Here is a 19564-nt window from a genome sequence, read left to right on the forward strand (position 1 = left end):
ATAAAATTGCAATAAAATAATAATAGGAAAACAATATGCTGGCCTACAGACATCTCCTAAAAATTAATATCTTCATACATGGATGGATTATATATGTGGGGGCGGATAGAAGATTTGCCCATTGGATTGGGCATGGACAAGCCTTGATTGGGCATGCTTTCGATTCTAAACAAATTCGTATTATGTTCAAAAATGTTTTTGCTTTCAGATTTATTTTATTTTGGTGCCAAAATAAATGGGACAATGATATTAGTTGAACTCAAATCAACTTAATTCTATTTGTAATTCATGCCTTAAAATTCTCTTTCGTTCAAAATTAGATAAAGAGGAATTCTGAATAATCACAATTACATCTCTCATTCTCATTGTGAAAATCTATATTATACATAAAAGTACAAATGCAATAAGAGTGAAGAACAACATTGTGCTTGGAAAAATACCTTTAATTTTTTCAAAATACTGGCAATTATATATAGCTGTCATACAATAAATATTATATTTATGCACCCCTTTTGAATATTCTTATTACATATGCCTATATCAGTCCAACCTACTAATACACCTGTTTCACAACTGTCTAATCGCAACTTCACTGGAATTTTCTCATGTTGACGAGGGCTGTCACCTTTAACTTTTTAATCATACAAAGAGAATAAATATTCTAAGAGAATAAATATTTTAACGTATGATGGAATGTTGATTATTCTGAGATTGACATTTTAAAAAGAGATTATCTTTTTCACTATTTAAATTTATATTAAAATGCATTGAGTTGATTATGGAATGTCAATATTTAAAAACATATAAACTATAGATTGATTTTATGTTAAAAATGTCTATTGTATAGATAATAGGAAGAACAGTGGCAGGGATGTGTTGCTTAAGATGAGAGTGGAAACTGGCAAAATGTGGAAGTTGCTTAGGGTTATTTGAAAAGGTTGAATGGGAGCATCCATATAGATGTTAAGGAACTTGCTCAAGGCCTCAATGTCGAGAGTAAGGAAAGAAGACTTTGACTTAGAAAAGAGCTTGCTGATGCTATTTGCATGGAAAAAAATCACTTGGAAACGAAAAAAAAAAATCCAGAGCTTTATGGCATAAGGAGGAGGATCAGAACATTCTTCCACTGAATAGTAAATGTGCGTCACAGATTCAACACTTTGACCAGATTTGAAATTTCCGCCTGGGGGGGGGGGGGGGGGGTGGAATTCAGTGGCTTGAAAAGCCCTTCAATGTGTGAATCTATTAAGCCCTTAAAGATTCTAATGGAGATAAAGCACCTGGCCCTGACAGTTTCATTACAGCCCTTTTTCTTTTTCAAGCAAACTGGGGACTCCTTAAGCAAGACACTCTGAAATTTTTATGATCTTTCCATAAGCGGCAGATTAGTTAGCAGCACATCTCCACATTTGTTATGCTAGTCCCCAAAAAAATTGGGGCTTGCAAAGTTAAGGACTTCCGCCCTATTAGTCTGCTTTGTAGCGTCCATAAGATCCTATCTAAAGTCCTTGCTAAGGAGCTGAAGAAAGCAATCCCATACTAGCAACAGCATGCATTTCTAGCATGCGCTCACCCTCAGGGATCCCATAATCTTTATCAATTCAGCCCTGGTTGCTAATGAAGTTATGGATGCTTATACAAAGGACATGAGAGAGGGGGGGGGGAGTGGTCTGTAAGCTAGGCATGGATAAGGCTTTTGATCATGTTAACTGAACTATTCTCCTTCACATTCTAAAAAAGGAATGGCTTTTGGAGGTCTTCAGTGTAGGTGGATCCAACAATGCATTTCAACCCCAATTTTTCAGTGTTTATCAATGACTGCCCATCAGGCTTCTGTTGTTCTTCAACAAGTCAGGGTGATCCCCTCATACCCTTAGTGTTTATTTTGGTTATGGAAGTGATAAGTCTCATGTTCAATAAAGCTTTAGAGGCCTTCTAAAGTTTCAGTATTGGATTGAATGGGAGTGAAATCGAACTTTTCCATCTCTTTTTTGCAAACAATACCATCTTTTTTGTGAAGAGCATCTGCAGCAAATCCTTTATCTTACATGCATTCTTCTTGAGTTTGAAGCAGTCTCTGGACTAAAGGAGAATTTTTAGGAAAAAATGAATTCATTCCTGATAGAGGTCATATATGTCTTTTAGTATTATTATTATTGAATGTGTTAGTATGTTAATTAGTGAGTGTTAAAAAGGGTATTATTGTCATTAGAATGTATTTAAATTTGTATTATAAATAGAGGGAGAGACCTATCTTCAAGTTAGGTCATTCATTTTAATCAAATCTTAACATAGTATCAAAGCATGATCCTATCTAAACCCTATTCCCTCAGCCGTCACCGGAAAACACAATTCCCACGGCTATTCTTCCCTAATCCACCTCCATCCCATACTAAGTCACAAAACCAACCATATACTTGTAATAAGAACCCCCCCCCCCCCCCCCCCAAAAAAAACCCACCACACAAAACCCCATCGCCGGCATGTGAGTGAAGTTTTGGCCACTTTTCTCCTCTCTTTTTTCCCCCCTTCTACCATGCTCTGATTCCTTCTTTAGACTATATTATCAATTTGTTGGGCCAATTTTTAGCTAAAAAATTCAACCTTTTTCGACCATGCACTCATGGTATTCCGCTTTTGTTAAGGGTTTGTGAAGGCTTCCTTGTGAGTTTTTTGGAGCCATGGCAGCATTCGTATGTTCAATTGTGAGGCTGTGGCAGTTCTATATCCGTTGGTGAGTTGTTCACCTTGTCCATAGTTGCTTTAGTGCTTCACATGGTTTGTGATTGTTCCGATTATTGATTGTTCTTCTTGTTTTTGGTGTGGTTGCTGATTTGTGAGTGATCTCACAGTGCTATATCCATTTGTGAGTTGTTCACCTCGTCTGTTGTTGTGTCGGTACTTCACATAGTTTGTGAATGTCCCGATTAGTTTTGATTGTTCTTCTTGTTTTTTATGATTGCTGATTTGTGAGTGTTGTGATAGAATCTATAAATCCCAAAAATTTGTTTCCTACATCACTACCAAAAATAACAACTCAAAAGTTGGATGGAAAGACCTATGTTTAATGGTCTAAAGCTGTTAGGGTTTATTTAGCAGGATTAGGGAAATATGACCACTTACTCCAATCTGGTTCTTCTGATGAGAAGACAAAAGATGTGTGAGTTCAGGAAGATGTGTTGATTGTTTCCCATGGAGTTCAAAGGAGCCACATATTGCACGGATGTGTATGCATCTAGATACGTGCAAGGAGATTTGGGATTATGTCAAACTTCTATACTCCGATAACATTATACGTACATGTGATTTATCCCTGGAGTACTTTAAGTTACAACAAGGAGATAGGAGCATTGCAAATTATTTTGGAGAGATGAAGCGTATTTATGAGGAGCTTAACATCGTGCAACCTATAATTGCCGACATTCGAGAGATGCAAAAGGAGAGGAAGCAAATGATAGTTCTTCATGGTCTAGCGGGCTTAAGACCTGAGTTTAAGGCAGTTCAGCTCCAAATACTCAGTAGTGTCAAGCTGCCATCATTTGCTGATGTCTATTCTCATGTCCTTTGTGCTTCCCTTAGCACGCATTCTCCTGCTCGTGCATCTGGCTCTGAGAGGATAGCCTTTGCTGCACAAAGGGATTCTAGTTCTCTACCAAACAACTACAAAAGCTATCGCAGTGGTTCAAGTAGTCATAGCGGTAGAGATAGACGAGACAGAGGTACTCCTAACAACGCGCACTCATTATGGATGGAATAATCATACTATTGAGCAGTGTTGGGATCTTCACAACAGACCTTCACATGTTGCCAATGCAGCCACCATTGACTTCACACCTTTGGGGGCAGCCATTGCAGCCACCACCAACTCCTCACCTTTGGGGTCGAGTGGGGGGCAATGCACTATCTCTATGTTAGAGTAAGAGTATTCCAAGTTCCAGTAGTATCAAGTGTCACAACAAGCTTCTCTTCCCGTTGCATCTCTTGCCCAAACAAGTAATCACACAGTATGTCTGTCATCCAGTACTCCTTGTCCTAGTCCTTGGGTCATAGACTCCGTTGCCACAGATCATATCACAGGTATACCTTGCTTTTTCTTGACTCTTCAATATTCTGCAAATTTACCTTGTGATACTGTTAAAGCTTGATATACATTGTTAGCCCACAACCTAATATCTTTAGCTTTTAGGTAAAGTGGTAATCTAACATGGTATCATAGCAGGTTACTAGGAAGTCCTGGGTTCAAGTCTCCTTGCCCACGTTTATTGTATTATGTTTAGAAAATTATTTTTATTGCGTGTTTATCTCTCCACGTGCTGTCAGACTACACATGTAGGGGAGTGTTAAAGCTTGATATACATTATTAGCCCACAACCTAATAGCTAGCTTTTAGGTAAAGTGGTAATCTAACATCTCTACAAAATAATCTACAATGCTCTTATCTACTTGTTGTAACTGAAAGTACTCCTGGGATAAATCATAATACGTATAGAAGTTTGACATAATCCCAAATCTCCTTGCACATATCTAGATGCATACACATCCGTGCAATCTGTGGCTCCATCGAATTCCATAAAGGGGAAACAATTAAGGCATCTTCCCTGAACCCACATGTCTTTTCTCTTCTCATCAAAAGATTTAGGTTGGAGCAAGTGGTCAGATTTCCCTAATCTTGCTAAATAAATTTGAATAGCTTTAAACTATTGAACATAGTTCTTTCCATCCAACTTTTGAGTCGTTATTTGCGGCAACGATGTAGGGAACAAATTTTTGGGATTCATAGATTCCATTCCAACACTTACAAATCAGCAATCACACCAAAAACAAGAAGAACAATCAAAACTAATTGGGACAATCACAATCTATGTGAACCACCGACACATATGGACGAGGTGAACAACTCACCAATGGATATAGCGCTGCCACCATGGTTTTAAATCGCGGTGGCAGGTAGCGTAACGTAACAGTAACGAGTGTAACGGGAAGCGGAAGTAGCGGATGTTACATAATAGGAAGCGGGTGTAACGGCTGTGAATTTTTTTGAAGCACGCACAACCTTGTGCATATTAGTGTATTTGCATGTTTTAAGCTTTTAACCCTTCTTAGAAAGAGTTTTAGTGTATTTTGGATCCTTTAGTTCGAGTAACTAAGTTATTTGGTAAGGGCAACAAGTTTACATTTGTTTTAAACCACCATTGATAGAAAAATTATGTGTGTGTGCATATTTATACTTCTCATTGTTCTTATCTGTGATAAATTCTTATGTGTGCTAAATTAATTAATAAAACAAAGTACATTATACACTTCATTAATCTATTAGACACATAAGACATACGAATAATTCAAATATAAAATAGATAGCAAAGAAAGAAGGTTGAAGTTGAAAAATATAGAACATAAATATCACATTACTAATATTATCAAAATAAAATATTTTCCTAATAAGTTAGTATTTTCAAATTGTTAATTAATGCATCTATTGTGCGTATTTAAAGAAATAGTAAATTTTGTGTCATCGTCATCCTCTGTATAATCTTTTCCCCCACTTGCCACTTGGTATATTGAGAATGGTATATGAAAGAGAGGGAAAAAGTGAGAAGAAAAGGTAAAAAATAAAATAATTTTTTTGTGTAACAGTCCTGTAGCAGTTACATAACGGCCGTAGCGGCCTTTACGTAACAGTCGCGGTCCGTAACGGTTGCTACGGCCGTGATTTTTCTTCCCACCGATTTCGCGGTGTGTAATGGTATCGATAACCCAAAAAACGTTACATAACGGTCGCGGCCTTTATTTAAAACCATGGCTGCCACAACACTCACAACCAGCAAGCACACCAAAAACAAGAAGAAAAATTAATAATCAAAACAATCAAAAACCATGTGAAGCACCAACGCAACCACGGACAAGGTGAACAACTCACCGACGGATATAGCACTGTCACAGCCTCACAACTAAACATATGAACGCAGTCACGACTCCAAAAAAAACTCACAAGGAAGCCTTAACAAACCCTAAATAGAAATTAACGGAATACTGTGAGTGCCTGGTCGAAAAAGGTTGAATATTTTAGCAAAAAACTGGCCTAACAGCTTGATAATATAGTCTAAAGAAGGAATCAGAACATGATATCATGAAAAAAAAGTGGCCAAAACTGCTCTCACGTGCCGGCTCGTGGGGGTGCGTGGGGGGCTCTATGGCGATGGGGTTTTGTGGGGTGGGTCGTTAGGGGGTCTGATTATGCGTATATGGTTGGTTTTGTGATTTAGTATGAGATGGGGGTGGATTAGGGAAGAACAGCCACGGGAATAGTGTTTTCCGGCAACAGCTGAGGGAAATAGGGTTTAGATAGGATCATGCTCTAATACCGTGTTAAGATTTGATTAAAAATGAATGACCTAACCTGAAGATAGGTGTCTCCCTAATGACAATAATACCCTTACTACCTCTCACTAATTAACACACTCAATAATAATAATAATACTAAAAGACATATATAACCTCTAACAGTTACTCTTGCTGATGGATCCACTACTACAGTCAAGAAAATTGGGATTGTAACTATTATTTCTCTTCCTTCAATTTTATATATTCCCAAATTTCCTTTCAATCTTATGTCCGTTAGCAAAATTACTAAATCCATGAATTGTTTAGTAAACATTCTTCCCCGATTCTGTGGTTATTCAGGATTTGAAGACGAAGAGGACGATTGGCGGAGGGCGTGAAGCTAGTGGACTCTATCACTTTAAGCCGCTATCTCCTTCTGCCGCTTGCACTACTGCTGCCACACCTTTCCAAATTCATTGTCACCTGGGTCATCCTTCATTGGAAAAGTTAAAATGTCTTGTTCCTAGTTTGAGTTCTGCATCTAGTCTCAATTGTGAGTCTTGTCAGTTAGGAAAACATCATCGTGTTTCTTTTGCTTCCTGGGTCAATAAACAGGCTGCAAGCCCTTTTATGTTAGTTCATTCAAAAGTCTGGGGTCTTGGTAGGGTCGTGTCCAAGTTGGGTTCCCGGAACGTTGTAACCTTTGTGGATGATTATTCAAGAAAGACTTGGTTATATTTAATAAAATATTGTTCCGAGTTATTTCATGTATTTTGTGCCTTTTGTTCAAAAATAAAGACTCAATTTGGTTTGCCAATTCGAATACTTCAAAATGATAATACTAAAGAGTTTTTCAGTGCACAATTCACTACTTATATCACTCAGTTTGGTATTGTTCATCAATCATCCTGTGCCCATACTCCTCAACAAAATATGGTTGCAGAGCATAAAAATAGACATCTTCTTGAAATCACTTGCACTTTACTTTATCAAATGCATGTACCTAAAGTGTTTTGGAGTGATGTTGTACTTACTTCTTGTTATCTGATCAATAGAATACCATCCTTCGTTCTTAGTGGTAAAATTCCCTATTCCATTCTCATTCCTAATTCACCTTTATTTTCTATTCCTCTTCGTATATTTGGATGTGTGTCCTTTGTTCATCAACTAACTTTTGGGGTGGATAAGTTGGATCCTCGTGCAATAAAATGTGTCTTTTTGGGCTACTCATATACTCAAAAGGGATATCATTGTTAAAGTCTTGTCTTGCATCGCTTTTTTGCTTTTGCCGATGTTACCTTCTTTGAGCCTACACCTTACTACACCCAGTCACTGAGCACTTCTAAGGCTCTAAGCTCAATGTGTCTCTTCCTTCGCCTAATCTTCCAGATTCTACGTTGCTGTCCTTGCCCAACCAACCATTTGAGTCTCCATGTAGTTCGAGTCCTTTTCATCACCTTGATCATCCTAATTTGCAAGTGTATTCATGACGACTTCAAGGAAGAAAGTCCCCTCTAGCTTCCACTACCACGCCTTTGGTTTCCTCGTCTGATGATCATACTTCCCATGATATTGATCCTCCTACTGCTGTTCGGAAAGGTAAACACACATGTACTCAACACCCCATTTCCAACTATATTTCTTATGACTCCCTATCACCCTTATTATTGTTTTGTCATTGTTTTATTATCTACTACCCTTCCTGAACCTGTTTTGGAAGCCTTAGCCCATTCAAGGTGGAGGGATGCTATGGTTGAAGAGATGAGTGCTTTACATGACAATGGTACTTGGGACTTTGTACCTCTTCCTCTTGACAAGTCTATGGTTGGTTGTCACTGGGTTTACACTATGAAAGTCAACCTTGATGATTCTGTCGCTTGTCTAAAGGCCCGTTTTGTTGCTAAGGGATACACTCAGGTGTATGGTTTGGATTATACTGATACTTTTTCTCCGGTTGCCAAACTTACATCTATTCATCTCCTTGGCTACTACTTGTCACTGACCTTTGCATCAATTAGATGTGAAAAATTCCTTCTTGCATGGTGACCTTGAGGAGGAGGTTTATATGGAGCAACCACTTGGGATTGTTGCTCAGGGGGAGTCAGGCTTAGTGCGTTGGCTCAAGAAGGCTTTATATGGTTTAAACAATCTCCCAAAGCATGGTTTGGTTATTTCAGCGTTGTAGTACTTGAGTTTGGTCTTTGACAGTGTGATGTGGATAATTCCATGTTTTATTGTCATACTTCATCTAGTATGATCCTTTTTGTTGTTTATGTTGATGATATTATTATTACAGGTGATGATGATAAAGGTATTCAGAGTCCCAAACTTTTACTACAGACTAAGTTTCAAACCAAAGATTTGGGATCATTGAAATACTTCTTGGGTATAGAAGTATCTAGATCTCGTATCAGAATTGTTGTGTCATAAAGGAAGTATGTTCTTGATCTGTTAGATAAAACTGTCTTGTTGGGATCTAAAACGGTTGATACACCCACAGATCCGAACAAGAAGTTAATACTGGATATGGGTGATTTGCTACCTAATCCTGGACAATACCGGAGACTTGTTAGAAAGTTGATCTCACAATTACTCAACAATATATCTTTTGCAAAAAGTGTTGTGAGTCAATTTCTAGATTCTCCAAGGATAAGTCATTGGGATGCAGCAATTCGCATCTTGAGATATCTCAAAGGTGCACCTGGGAGAGGTATTTTATATCGTGATCAGGGTCACACTTATATCCATGGATATATAGATGCAAATTGGGCTGGATCACCTTCTGATCGGAGATCCACCACCAAGTACTGTATCTTGGTTGGTGGTAATTTGGTTTCTTGGAAAAATAAGAAACAAACTGTGGTGGCAAGGTCAAAGTGCTGAATTAGAATATAAAGCTATGGCTCACACTACCTGTGAACTTGTCTGGTTGAAGAACATGTTGGAAGAATCCCGCATTCTTAGCCTATGAAGTTGATATGTGATAATCAAGCTGCACTTCATATTGCCTCCAATACGGTCTTTCATGAGTGGACAAAGCACATTGAAGTTGATTGCCACTTTCTTCGAGAGAAACTTGTGCAAAATATTATTACAGCTGTTTATGTGAAATCGGGTAAACAACTTGCTGATTTGTTTACCGAAGTGTTGGGGGGTGCTCATGTTAAATTCATTTGTAACAAGCTAGGGGCTTATGACATTTATGCTCCAAGTTGAGAGGGAGTGTTAGAGGTTATATATGTCTTTTAGTATTATTATTACTAAGTGTGTTAGTATGTTAATTAGTGAGAGTTAGTAAGGGTATTATTGTCATTAGAATGTATTTAAATTTGTATTATAAATAGAGGGAGAGACCTATCTTCATGTTAGGTCATTCATTTTAATCAAATCATAACAATTCCAATTGAGGTCAGCATTAAAGGGACTTTCCTCGTCAGCCTCTAGGGCTGCAAGCCGGAAGGTTCCCAATTTCCTACCATGGTCTCCTTCTTGGAGCTAAATTCAAAGACAAAGGAGTTTGGACCCCATCATTAAAAGATTTGGAAGGATTTGTCTAAAGGTAGGAGACTTACCATAACAAATCTCCTGGTTTATTATATATGTCCCTCTTCCTTATGCCTTGCTTAATTGCTAGAAGGTTAGAGGGAATTCAAAAGCAGTTCCAGGAGGAATTCAAGCATTATCTTGTCAAATAGGGAGCTAATATACAACCTATCAGGTGTGGAATCCTAGGAATCAAATCCCTCTCTGCATTCAACAAAGCCCTTCTTGGGAAATGGCTTTGGAGATTCATGAAAGAGAAAGAATTAGTTTTTGGATAGGAACCATCGCTTCAAAATGTGGTTGTCAGCATCATGGTTGGATCACTGAACCTGGGTGAGGAGCCCATGGTGTTGGAGTTTGGAAATCCATCAAGAAGGGGTGGGATATTTTTCCTACCTTGTCAGCTTTCAAGTGACGAATGGGGATAATATTCATTATTGGCATGATATCTGGTAAAGTCACTCTAGAGCCATAGTGTTAAAATTCCCCTCCATTTTTAGTTTGCCCTGTAAAAAGGATGCCCTTGTGGGTGATCATCTTCAAATTTCTGACCGAAGGATTTCAGGAACATTCCCTTTATTAGAAATGCTTTTGATTGGGAAGGCTGTCTTATTGATTTTATGGTAGTTAATAAAAAGTCCAAGTGCGTAACTCTGCTAATGATTCCAAATGGATCCTGGATAAGAACAATAGATTTAAGATCAGATCTTATTATAAGAAACTTCTCCACAGGCAGAAATTTCTAGCAACTTTCTCCAGAAGCCCATTTGGAAAACTGCAGTCCCACAAAAATTGTTTTCATTGGAGGCAACTCTTAAAAAATCCTCACTGCGAGTAACCTGCAAAAATGGGCACTGTCTCTCATTAACAAGTGATTTTGTGTTAGGGAAGTGCTGAATCTATAGATCACATCCAGTCAACACTGCTCCTGAAATCCTTTGGGACTCGGCTATTTCTCCGACCAGACAGCACTGTGTTGCAGTCAAAACAGCAAAAGAAGAGCTGGGGACCAGGAAAGGTATTCGTTCCAGCAAGAAGAGGAAGAAAGTTTTGTCCCTCATCCCCCTTTCCATCCATTGGTTTGTTCGGGGGAAAGAAATAAGAGAGCTTTTGAAGGATCTGCCATAGATGCACATTAGTGAAGACCGATGGACTGATACTTTGACCAAATGGCATGGTGGTTTATTTTTTGTTCAATCCCTCATAATTCTTGGTTTGTTTTTTTTTTTTTTTCTACAACCTGCAATGCAGGTACAACAACAACAACAAAACCAAGCCTTAGACCCACTAAGTAGGGTCGTCTATATGAATCCTTTTCCGCCAATTTATGCGATCATGGACCATTTCTTTTGATAAATTCAAGGATATTAAATCCTCACTCACTATCTCCTTCCAAGTTATTTTAGGTCTACCCCTACCCCTTCTATTGCCCCCCACAGTAACTAAGTCACTCTTCCTCACAGGTGCACTATAAGGCCTACGTTGCAAGTGTCCATACCATATGAGTCATCCCTCTACACCTAACTTACCACGAATATGTTCATTCCTTAATTTATCTTTCAATGTTATACCACTCATCCATCTAAGCATTCTCCTTCCCTTAATTTATTTATACTTGCCAGGCATCCCCTAACCTTGAGGCCCTTTTAACTTTATTTGGTGGCGTTCTCTGATCATTCTATTTTTTATCAGGAGGAAAGAGACAAGTGTGGTGCTTCTGGTGGTTTACGTAGATGGCGTCATTATCACTGGCAAGGATCATACATGAATTTCAGATTAGGACTGTTGGATCCAGAAGAATTTCAGATCAAAGACTTAAGCACTTTTCAATATTTTTTTGTTATTGTGGTGGTTGGGTGTAGCAAATGTCTGAAATTGTCAGAAAGGAAGTATATGCTGGCTTTACACAATAAGATTGGTATGTCAGAAGCTAAACCAGATCATGGACCCAAATGAGAAATTATCATGGTATCGGCCAGATTCAGAAGATGAGCATCATGAAGTTGATCAGCAAGTTGATACACCTAACAAATTGTAAGGCCTAATTTTCCTTTGTTATTGGAGTTTTGAGTCAGTTATGGAAAATCTCAAGCAGGCCCACTGGGATGCTGCATGTATGATTCTTCGATATCTCATGGGTTCTCTCTGTAAAGGGCTGGTATACAGGGAGTCCTCGATGCAAATTGAGCTAGTTCAGTTGAAGATACTGTAGTTCTGCTGGTGGTAATCATGCCACCATCCATATGGAAAAAACGAATTACGATTGTAAGATCCAATGCTGAAGCAGAGTATCAGGCTATGGCCCATATAATGCGACTGAGATCTCTTAGGTCAGAGCTTGGTTTTCATTATGACAAAGCCAATTTGTATGTATAGTGATTAAACCAGAAATGACGAAGATTGTACTAGTCCATTTGTGAAGTCTGAAAATCAACTAGGAGATTAATTACAAGAGCCTTGCTCAGACTTGATTTTTATAACTATTGAACAAAGCTGGGGTGGGTGATATCATGCATCTCTGGCTTCAGGGGAGTGTTACAACAAGTAAGGAATATTTTTATCCTATTGTAGACAGGTTTCTTGGTCATAAATAATGCAAACATTGGGTGTGGCTGGTCTGGGAGAAATGATAATCCCAGGCTGGAACCTGTTGTTCCCTTCTTTCCTCTCCTCTCCTATTTTCTGGTTGAAAACCTTTCTTTTTCTTTTTCTTTTGGCATCAGCAAGGAAGAGTTTCATTAAAGGGCATCAAGGGGATGCCACCAATGCGCAAATAATAAACACTAACCTGCTCTGCAGGGTGTAAAAAAAATCAAGAGATACAATGGTAATCCATTGGCCTTTAAACACATGTAGGGGTGTTGTGTTCCTTCAAAAGCTTTCCCTCCACACCAACCAAAACATGGCAAGGGGAATGAGGAACAAGGCTTTATTCCTCCGCTTACAAGCATGGATTCCTTTCCAAGCCCATAACTCTCCTTCCACTGTTCTAGCAGTAGCCCACTGACTGAGGAAATGGCCAGATCCCATAGGGCTTTTGTCCAGGAACAGGCCAAGAGGATGCGATTAATAATTCCATATTTTCTAACCACAAGAAGCACCTGTTTACAAAGGGCAGCCCCTTTTTTGAAGGTTTTCCGTGGTATGAATTCTCCCAAGAGTTGCCTCTCGGGCAAAGAATGCAACTTTAGCGGGGGCTGCTATTTTCCCAATGAGCTTCAAAGGAGAGATATCTTTCTGCCAAGGAGTGAGTTTCCGATTGAAGGATCTGACCATGAACCTGCTGTTATTATCCAGGGCCCACTTGGGAACTTTCTGGCTTGAAAGCCTCATTCATCTCTTATTTGTCTAGCATAGATTTCTCAAGTGTATAACAGTTACTATGTGACTTTATTCTCTTAATTAATATTCTGCTTTATCAAAAAATAAATGTTATTACATGGTAAGGATAGGAATGATAGCTTTGAACTCATTTTCAATGACTTATCATTTTATAGTTACTGCATCCTCTATACAATTAGCTGTCGTATATGCATTTTAGTCACAATATTTTGTTCTGAATTACACATTTTATGCCTACTAACTATTTCAAAAGTTTCATAAGAAATTCCCATATTATACTACTAATTTAATTTCTATCATTTTTTAAAAAAGTTGAGAGTAAAAAACCAAAACCAAAATTAAGGCCAAAATAGAAATTTAAAACTTTGAGCAAGTTTGTTTAACAAAAAATTTGAACTCAATCTCAGAATAACTCAACCACATTTTCAGCAGGATTAATATAAAAATACATTTTAAAAAATAAGTAAATTTTACTTTCCTGAATTTGGCAAAAAATTCTTAATTTAAACTAGGATTGTTTCGCTAAACTTTGTCTCAATGTGAACTCCTATCAATATTCCGAAAACAGAAGTCAATACTTATGCCAGGACATTAGAACAGATCTAGAAAGCCCTTAAAAAATTGGAATTAGCATATAGATATAATGAGTAGTTCCTTAACAAAATGTAAATATTTAGTTATATAAATAAATATATATATATATATATATATATATCTGAAGTGACTCACCCATAAGAATCCACAATTTCTTGAAAAGCAGAAGTGAATTTGTTAGTTTGAAAATAGGTAGGTGGTGCTTCCTTCGTATGCAAAACCTGGAATATGGCTCCAACTTGTGAATTGCTATCAAATGTTGCCTGCTGCAATGTGTGCTGAATCTGGAAAAGAAGAATGAAATTCAAGGTGGTTAATTAATCTCACAGCAAGAGAGAGAGAGAGAGACAGAGAAGAAGAAGAAGAAAGCAGCACTTATAGCTGATGAAAGATTTAACCAGTTATTAATAGAACATACCTTAATTGTGGCAAAAACAGGACACCACCCTTCAGCCACAAGACACTTTTTTGTCACATCAATGCTGAGCATATTAAGTGTGTGGTAAATGGATTTCTCCTTCTTCACCTTTATAAATAGAAGCAAAGTTCAATAATCAAACAAGATTTTAACGTGCACTCATTCATCTTAGCAAAAGATAAATCTTGATCTTCTTATGCATATAAATGCATGAAAATACACACAAGAGGAGAAAGCAGACAAAAGCCTGTGCTTCAGCAGCAGAGGCTTAAGAGTAAAGTGCCCATAAACTAACAGTAACTAACCAAAAGATTCCACCGCTCAAATTCATAGCCAATTGTGCGTAACAGATTAGTCCGGTGCAGCAGTCCAACATCAATTGTAGTCTTCAGTTCTGAAAGTTTGCCGGACACCTTGCAATCGAAACAACTACAAATTTCAGACTGCACTCTAACTGCGAAGATAAATTTCAACTCACCTTTGTTAGCATTGGTAGTCTTCAGTTTCTCTTGTTAATTTTCAACATTGTGCCAAAGTAATTTAATATCCAAAATTCATTTTTGTGGATTAAATAATTGTGCACACAATTTTATTTAAAAAAATTTAAAGCAAATTTTCATGTGAATTTAATATCAAATTAAAATAAATGTCCCCAATATTTCTAAAAATCAGGAAAAATAATAAAAAATATCCACACACACATACACATATTCTTTTAATTTTTCAACCTTGGTAAAGTTGCTCCTTTGTGACTAGTTGGTCACATGTTTGAGTCCAAGAAAACAGTCTCTCTTCATTAAAGTAGAGGTAAGGCTGCATACACTGTGACAACCCTCCCCATACCCTTGGCAAAGCTGGGAGCCTTGTGGCCCAAGGGTATGCCCTTTCTCAACCTTTATGTAAACAGGAATGTTCTTGTAGTACAAAACAGTGAACCTAAAAATATAATAATTAAGTAAATAATTATAACTAATTTCTATTTTTATTATAATTTTTTTTCTTGCATTTTCCTTATTTTTAAAAAGGGTTTATTCAAAACATATTTATCTATTGTTAAAAATTATGAATGAAAACCTGACGTGAAAACTAAAAATCAAAAACAGAAACTAAAAAATGAAAATGAAAATTTATTTGGTTAATATTCCCAAAATTATAAAAAAAAAATGAAAACCTAATTGAATGCATGTTCATTTTTATCCAAACAGCCCTAAGATGCTATATTTGTTAATGTAAATAGAGTAGACGAAGTAAAATACAAAAAGATACCCCTAAGTGCATTTCAAAGATTAGAAAATGTTTCAGTAAAACAATCGCAAAAGAATTCATTTACTAGCTCCAAACACTTGCAAACCTATACAATATAACAAAATCACATTGGACAAAGTGAACTTATATTCTATGCCAAAGTAAAAATACCCCACCCTAAAGGAAAAATTCACACCTCCGAGATTGCCTGAAACTGCTTTCCCAGGTCATCTGTAAATGGATAACGATTTGCTCCAAACGCTTCGCATATTTTCAAAATTTTGCTCCTCGCCCTTTCTCCAGAATAGAAGGCAACAAATACATTTTTCTCAACCTGTAGACAGGGTACTAGTCAGTTTGCAAATAAATGGGGTAAGAGAGAAGCTTTATTTTCATACTCATGAATTAGATAAAACTTCAACAGGAAGTAAAAAAATACAGAAAGTTACAACACAAAAATGTGCATACGCATGCGCACTGACTCACCTGGATTAAATTAGAAGTGACAACTAGTTCAGAATGTTAAGAAAACTCTGTGCTACAAATTGGTGCTTTCTGGCTCTGGTTTTTCTTCTTTCTTTTTGGAGGAGGCAAGAACTTTTCTTTTAAAAGAAATTTCTGCTATGATTTTGTGTGTAGGTGTGTGGGGGGGGGGGAGGGGGGGAGGGGGGGTTGTGCAGCTTAATTAGGGAAAAGGGAAGCATATGTTAGACCACATACTCTCCATTAGCAGCTAAAAATTTTAAATATCAACCTTTTCTCCTGACACAGGATCAATGACAGGTTCTTCAATTACTGCTTGCTTGAGAAACATGTTACCCCTGGTTGCACGAAACAGAATCCTTTCAAATGCCATTGATTTTTCTCTGGGAACAAGACCACTCACAGACCCAAGTTTAACGTACTTAGAGGGATCCGTCATTTCCTACATAGCATTGAATCCTCAAGTATCACTTGGAGGAATATTAAAAAGTTTCCAGACGATACTGAAAAGTGAAATACTGCCAGTGTGAAGCTACATACTTGCTCCAGTAAAAGAGGACTGTCAATCGATCCTTCACCATCTTGATGCGCTTGTTCTCTTTGCTGAGCTGTAGCACTACTTTGAGCAGAATAGAAAAACTCACCAGCCTGAAATGAGAAAAATGGCACACAATTTCACTTCCCAACTCAAAGGATGGTGGAAGATTGGAAGAGATGCAATGCAAATTGATGCAAATCATGGAGCCAAATCTATTATCTAAAGATAAATCAGACCTCAAGTAAAAACAAGAAATTGGCTTCTCCCTCCAGCATGCAAGGAGATGCAACAAACCCGGTATACACACACACACACACATAATATATGAATTCAGTTGCTGTTTGACAAAAGCAAAGACAGAAGCAATATAATGCCACATAGAATGAACTCCTAATTTCTCAGCAAAAAGTTTGACAGCAGATGACCAAAAAGCCATAACAGCCAAATAAGCTTTACCTTCTGCAGAACAATCTTATATTCTAGTAGCTCATTATATGAATGTTGCAACTTTTCATTGTTTGTATTTATCTCTATCAGCTCAGCTTCAAGTTCTCCAAGTTTCACCTACATGAACCCCCACAAAATGTTGATACACAAAATATGACAAGCTTCAAAGCCAACAGTCATCATAATTTGGCATACCTCCAAGCTGTCTATGCCAATATCAGCACCTGTCATTGACTTTGCTGTGGGCAACAAACCAGCCTTTATCATTTGTTCCTTAAAGAAACGTAACTTGCGCGCCATTTCGCCACATCTTTTAATCTGCATGAAAGAATTTTAGAATCACACAAATGTTCACATTAAAAAGTGTACTGAGTTTTTTTTTATTATTATTATTTTTGTATCACATTTTTTAATCTAGATGAAAGAATTATAGAATCACACACACATTCACATCAAATAATGTACAGAGCTCTTTCATTAAAAAAATTCAGAAATTTTAATATATATATATATATATATTACAGCTGTATGGAAATTTATAGCTTAATGCATGCTTTAAAAAGAGGAAAGAGCACTTAATAACATTCAACAATGGACAAAGTAGAAATCAAATAGATTTTTTCTTAATTAGGAGGATAGATCAATTATCATGTCAAGATTGTAAAGTTATATTAGGGGAACATTTTGTTGATATTTATGTTGGATGTTTCAAATTAAAAAAAAAAAATCTATTTAATAAATATTATATAACAGTCATCAGTTTTATTTTAATTAAATATACGTTAAATTTTAATATATTAATTATTTTTTATATTTAAAAATATTAACTACTACTTTAACAGTTTCGTAGTTATGATGCTGGAAGTAATATTCGAAATCACCTATATAAACTGCTATCCAGTTTCATTTCAAGGTATGTTTTTCTTCTTCAAAATAACTCTATCTTCTATTCTCTCTTGATATTTATATTACGTTGGGTAATTAAATGACAATACGTCTCCTATCGCTCTGGTGTTTGTGAGTGCGCACAAAACCAAGCCAGCTGAGTAATCCTGGAGGTCATACGTACAGTGAATATATGCACCGAGAAATGTTCTCTGTAGGTGCAAAATCAGCTTTAAGGGCAATGGTCCATCCACGCCTCAACTTCTAATAAGTATTCGTATTTTCATTTAATACTATTTTAATTAAAAAATATTTTTCCTTCTATTATATTTCCAACACATTTGACAAAACATAAGTGTTAGCTATATGCATTTAAAAATGGAAAAGAAAATGTAAGAGAGCTATGTAAGAGAAGTAGATGGTGGAACCTTAAGGTTTGGTCAAAAAACGGATCTTCCCTTAAGTTTCAAAAATTTCATGTTCCTCCCTTGAGGTTTAGGAAAAAGACGCGTACCTCCCCTGATATTTGGTAAAAGACAAGCCTAGGGAAGGGATATAAACCTAGGGAAGGGATATAAGTGTCTCAGTTATCAAATGACAAAGGAGGTCTGTAGGATTTTTTAAACTTGATTGGAAGTTAGCATATTTTTATCAAATTTAAGGACAGGTAAGAGGAGGTCTACGTCTTTTTGGCAAACCCGGACACATCAGTGTCTTTTACACTAATAAGATAAAATGACAAAAGAAGGCAATTTTGGACAGTAGAAGTTAAGGTGGACTTATACAATCTTTGGAATAGGATTGGGCTAGTTTTATAAGGGTAGGTTAAAGGAAGATGCATGACTTGTAATAAGACTTAGGAGTGGGATCAAGCCATCCAAAAGGTAGTAAAGAGTGACAAAAGGAATGCAGTTTAAAACCTTTCTTTACTTATAAATCTTTCTTTACTCATTTTTGAAATTTGCAACCCCTAGTCTTTTTCCATGAACAGAGAAAGAAAATACAAACACTAGAAGACAAGAAATCCTCAAAAAAGAAAATTGAAAAGGACTTTTTTTTTTTTCAAAAAAAAAAAAGGAAAAACCAAATGGCATACCAGCATCCAAAAAAAAAAAAAACCTTAAACAAATGCTACCTAAGAAAACCCCTTTTCAATCCCTTCCCACCATAGTTAATAGAGCACTATCAATTAGCTACTTCCTGTGGTCCCTTCTTAGCCTCACTTCTACAGCCGGACCTCCTTCTACTGTGGGTCAACTAACAGCAAAACCCTTCTTATCCAACAACTATTGAAATAGAGACCCTTTCTTTTGTATCATGTTGTTTGGAAGGCTAAAGATTATAGGACTTTTTCATTTGGATCCTAACTCTTAACAAGATTAATACAAATGACTTGTTACAGCAAGGAGGCCTTATAAGGCTGCTTTGAATACTTTTTTTTCTCCTGTTTCAATGAAGCATAGGTGGCTCTGCAAAATGTTTATGAGTTGTAACTTTTGGGAGGTGTTAGGATTCCCAAATCGGTCGAGATGTATATTTAATGTTCTGTTGACCTTTCCTTGTTTTCCCTTGTTACTTTAGGAGCAATTATGGAAGTCCATTAAGGACTTGGGTTAGGATTCATACTCCTACAAGGAGTATGATTCCATACCTTATATATATGTAACTCTAACGGGCTTTTTCATTCAACAATAATATAATTTAGAGCCTTTGGCTAATTTGGAGGCAGATCTCCTTTCAGTGATCAA

The 19564-nt window shown here is 36.9% G+C and overlaps 1 protein-coding gene across 1 annotated transcript in view; it reads right to left on the bottom strand.

Annotated features, from left to right (window-relative positions):
• Positions 1-19564, bottom strand: part of LOC131163110 (V-type proton ATPase subunit a2-like) — a 32897-nt gene that overhangs the window by 5162 nt on the left and 8171 nt on the right. The window contains exons 3-10 of the mRNA XM_058119843.1: positions 17127-17249; positions 16941-17048; positions 16487-16594; positions 16218-16388; positions 15660-15797; positions 14524-14631; positions 14219-14326; positions 13936-14084 (exon numbers count right to left, since the gene is read on the bottom strand). Coding sequence (XP_057975826.1) covers positions 13936-14084; positions 14219-14326; positions 14524-14631; positions 15660-15797; positions 16218-16388; positions 16487-16594; positions 16941-17048; positions 17127-17249 — 1013 coding nt within the window. The remainder of the gene's footprint in view (positions 1-13935; positions 14085-14218; positions 14327-14523; positions 14632-15659; positions 15798-16217; positions 16389-16486; positions 16595-16940; positions 17049-17126; positions 17250-19564) is intronic.

This window comes from Malania oleifera, chromosome 8 (assembly GCF_029873635.1).
Source record: "Malania oleifera isolate guangnan ecotype guangnan chromosome 8, ASM2987363v1, whole genome shotgun sequence".
In the NCBI taxonomy this organism is placed as follows: Eukaryota; Viridiplantae; Streptophyta; class Magnoliopsida; order Santalales; family Ximeniaceae; genus Malania; species Malania oleifera.